The sequence below is a fragment of the Culex pipiens genome, chromosome 1, assembly GCF_016801865.2.
Source record: "Culex pipiens pallens isolate TS chromosome 1, TS_CPP_V2, whole genome shotgun sequence".
In the NCBI taxonomy this organism is placed as follows: Eukaryota; Metazoa; Arthropoda; class Insecta; order Diptera; family Culicidae; genus Culex; species Culex pipiens.
Genome location: NC_068937.1, coordinates 58693538 through 58697615, shown reverse-complemented (window position 1 = coordinate 58697615; position 4078 = coordinate 58693538). Strand labels below are relative to the sequence as shown.

Here is a 4078-nt window from a genome sequence, read left to right as displayed (position 1 = left end):
ATTCCAAGGCTGAATCAATATCAGCTTTGGTTTCTAAAACAAAATCATGATTTAAATTATTCTCAATATAATGCTGATACCTGTCCCAATTAGCTTTGTGGTAATTAAACACAGAACTATTGGGTCTGGTAACTGCTTCATGAGAAAGTGAAAATGTTACTGGAAGGTGATCAGAATCAAAATCAGCATGAGTCACTAAAGGACCACAATACTGACTTTGATTTGTCAAAACCAAATCAATTGTTGATGGATTTCTAACAGAAGAAAAGCAAGTTGGCCCATTCGGGTATAAAACCGAATAAAGACCAGAAGTGCAATCTCTGAATAGAATTTTACCATTGGAATTTACTTTTGAATTATTCCAAGATTGGTGTTTGGCATTAAAATCACCGATGATCAAAAATCGAGATCTATGCCGAGTAAGTTTATTAAAATCCCCTTTGAAATAATTTTTATTTTCCCCAGTGCATTGGAAAGGCAAATATGCAGCTGCAATCATAATTTTCCCAAAAGAAGTTTCAAGTTCAATGCCCAAACTTTCAATAACTTTTAACTTAAAGTCACGTAACGTGCTATAAGTCATACTACGGTGGATACGATAATTGTGCCGGGTTTTCCGTAATTTGAACGCGAAGTTTTTGTTTATTTTTATTCCATTTCGGATTTGTTACGCGCCATCAACCACTAGCCGCTCGCTGCACCACCTAGTGTTCGATCCGCGAAGCATCATGAGTTCCAACGCTGTCTGTCACTCTTGCGCAAACGAAGTTGACGATCAAAACATTGCTTGCCAGGGGTTCTGCAGTGCAATCTTTCACCCCCAATGTACCAATCTCCCAGCCGCTTTACTCGCTGAAGCTGTGAAAAACAAACAGCTGTTTTGGCTGTGCAAGTCTTGCAGCGGTTTGATGAGCGATATGCGGATGCGTCGGAGTGTCCAAACTGCTTACGCTGCTGGGCAAAACCAAGCCTCTGGCTCGCAAAGTCACCTGTTTGAGCAGCTGAAGTCGGACGTTTTAACGGAGATGAAAAAGGAGTTGAAACAAAGCTTTGCTGCACTGGTCAACTCAAACTCACTTACACCTATGTCAGGCCAACGTAATAATGGTGCTGGAGGTAAACCGTGGAATGGTCGGCAACTATTCAAAAACCAGCAAAGTCGTCAGAATCCACCAGATCCCTCAACAGTTGCTACTGGGATCGCTGCTTCTCCTTCGCTTGGATCAATCGTTGCCAATGACTCATCGACAATGTTTCAACTCTACCTCTCGAGGATCTCCCGTAACGTTACGGTCGAACAAGTTTCCAAGCTCGCCACTGACCGCTTGGGATGTTCCGACCTCGAGGTCACGAGACTGGTGGGGAAAGGAAAGGATGTTTCTCGGATGTCATTCATCTCCTTCAAAATCGGAATGAAAAAGGAACTCAAAACCAAGGCTCTTGCGAGGGCCACCTGGCCGGCCGGCCTTATCGTTCGGGAATTCGAGGACCGTACGGCCGGAAAATTTTGGGATCCTTCTACCGATACGCCGACAACCTCTGCCGACCTGCTGAACTCCGTGACTACAACGCCGTTGCGTCCACAGACTTCACCGGCCGGAACGGATGCTATGTCGGAATAGGATGCATGATCAAGCACACTAAGGAAATCCCCTCTCTCTCCGCTGCGGCTTCAAATCGCTCCGCACCTGTTGTTAGTCATCCTTACCCGGCGCACGGAGATCGAGTTGGGGGTTTCCGACCTGGCTTCTCAGGCAAGTATTCATGTTGTCCCAGTAATTCCCCACTTGATAAAAGTTTGGTTTCCAGCGAATCATCCTCACGCCAGCCACTGCAGAACTCAATCCTAGGGATTCCATCAGCCCGGTCGAAGTCTGTACGCAACTTTTCGGATTACGGGGGAGCCCTTGCCCCCCCTACCACACTCCAGCTATCTGGCCCGGCTATTGTCAGCAACCTTATCGTCAGCGCGGAAGTCTCCAGACGCATCTCTGTTGCACCGAATTCCATCGACGAGACTGCTTCTCCAGGACGCTTCTTGCTAAGTACCGTGGGAGCCCTCAACTCTCCCGCCGCAGCCGATACCATCGCAGAGCCAGCCATATCGAAGACCCAACTTGCTGGCCATTTAAGTCGTCCTGGTGATGTGTGCGGGTACGGGGCGAGGGTCTCCCAAATCGTCAGCACGGGCAAGTACTCACGTTGCGGAACCTTTTCTCTCGTTGACGATCACCCGCATTCCAGCTCCGACCGAAGACATTCACCCGCTCGCGCTGCTGCGCTACTTCACTCGGGACGCCTGATACAAAGTCCTGTGGAAGCCCCCGAACGACCCGTCGCAGTCCTGCCGCATGTCAACGCTCAGCAAAGCCGTCCCGAACCTGCGTACGGCCATCGTGAGGGGGTCTTCCAACGGCAACTCTCAGGCGAGTACCCCGTTCTTGAACATATGTCCCGCGCTGATGATCTGTTGGTTTCCAGTACCTCCCTGAGGACTACATCAGCGGCTGAAGCTCCTAATCGGTTGGACACGCAGCGCGCCCTGAGCTTTTACTATCAAAACGTAAGGGGACTTCGTACAAAAATCGACGATCTATTCCTGGCTGTGATCGATTGCGATTATGATGTCATCGTTCTTACGGAGACCTGGTTAGACGATGAAATCTTCTCGCCCCAGTTGTTCGGGACTGGCTATGTAGTCTACCGCAACGATCGAGACACTGTTCGTACTGGAAAGAAAACTGGCGGTGGAATCTGCATCGCTGTCTCGAAAAAGTTTGATTCAACCGAATTTCCGGTTCCGACGGATGCCAGCAGCATCGAACAGCTCTGGGTTGTCATCAACGGCGTCGCAGATCAGAAGCTGTACGTCGGCTCCGTCTACATCAGCCCGGATCTTGCCAGAAATTCAGCAGTTATTGAGTCGCACTTTAACTCGGCCTCCGCTGTAGCCGAAGTGATGCGTCCGAACGATTTGCACCTGCTTCTCGGCGATTACAACCAACCTAAAATAACTTGGGCAAAATTCAACTCGAAACACGCGCACCCCAGTTCTTCGTCGGCATCTTATCCGCTTTCCAGTTCTACACTACTCGACGGCATGGCACTGCTTGGAATGAAACAGTTGAATGATGTTAGCAACAACTTAAATCGCACACTTGATTTGGTGCTCATAGATGACGATTCTGTAAACTACTGCTCTGTCACTGAGGCCCCGGAAGCGCTGCTTAGAATCGACCCGCCACATCCCCCACTGGAGGTAACTGTTTCGCTGAGGGTGCCAGTGCCGTTCATCGACGAACCTGATACCCGATCTTACAACTTCTATAAGGCGGATTTTCCCGCCCTCAATCGCGCACTTCTCGGAGTAAACTGGAATGCCCTCAATGAAACGCAGAATGTGGATGAAGCTGTGGCATTCTTCAACTCTACACTGAAAACCTTCTTCAGAGATCACGTTCCAACTCGTGCACCCCTCGGAAACCTCCCTGGTCCAATGATCGCATGAAAAAACTGAAACGACGGCGTGCCGCTGCTTTGAGGAAGTATTCAGCTAGACGAAATCCTGTAACCCATCGCGCCTTCCGTCTCGCCAGCAAACGTTACACGCACTACAAAAGACACCGTTATGGAATCCATGTTCGCCGTACTCAAGAGAATCTGAAACGTAATCCAAAACTTTTCTGGTCTTTTGTAAACGAGAAACGCAAAGAAACCGGGCTTCCAGCTAAAATGTTCCTCGGCGAAGCTAACTCTACTTCCACGGAGGAGACGTGCAACTTGTTCGCTCAGCACTTTTTGAGCGTATTTCGTCCATCGCCTGCAACTCCGGATCAAGTGCGCAGCGCACTCCGCACTGTCCCCGCAGACGCACTTCACCTGAGCGCTGTACCAATCACGGAGGAGGACGTACGAATGGCGATCGCAAAGCTGAAGTCCTCATCGTCTGCCGGACCTGACGGAATCCCATCAATTGTGCTGAAATCCTGTGCTGTCGCCGTCACAAAACCGTTGCAGCGAATTTTCAACCTGTCCATACAATCCGAAACCTTCCCGAATTGCTGGAAATCATCGTACA

The 4078-nt window shown here is 49.3% G+C and overlaps 1 protein-coding gene across 1 annotated transcript; it reads left to right on the top strand.

The window, feature by feature from the left end:
* Positions 1-604: 604 nt before the first annotated feature.
* LOC120420401 (uncharacterized) lies at positions 605-3508 on the top strand. Its single transcript, XM_039583410.2, has 2 exons — positions 605-2193; positions 2245-3508. Exons 1-2 carry the CDS (start codon positions 1331-1333, stop codon positions 3506-3508), a joined length of 2127 nt encoding a protein of 708 aa, XP_039439344.1. The 5' UTR covers positions 605-1330.
* The last annotated feature ends 570 nt before the right edge of the window (positions 3509-4078 follow it).

What these genes read in the sequence shown, in the direction of transcription:
- LOC120420401 (XM_039583410.2), top strand. Translation starts at nt 1,331, where the DNA reads ATGTTCCGACCTCGAGGTCACGAGACTGGTGGGGAAAGGAAAGGATGT. An exon ending in CAAATCGTCAGCACGGGCAA is followed by an intron (nt 2,194 to 2,244) that starts GTACTCACGTTG and finishes CCCGCATTCCAG; the next exon opens with CTCCGACCGAAGACATTCAC.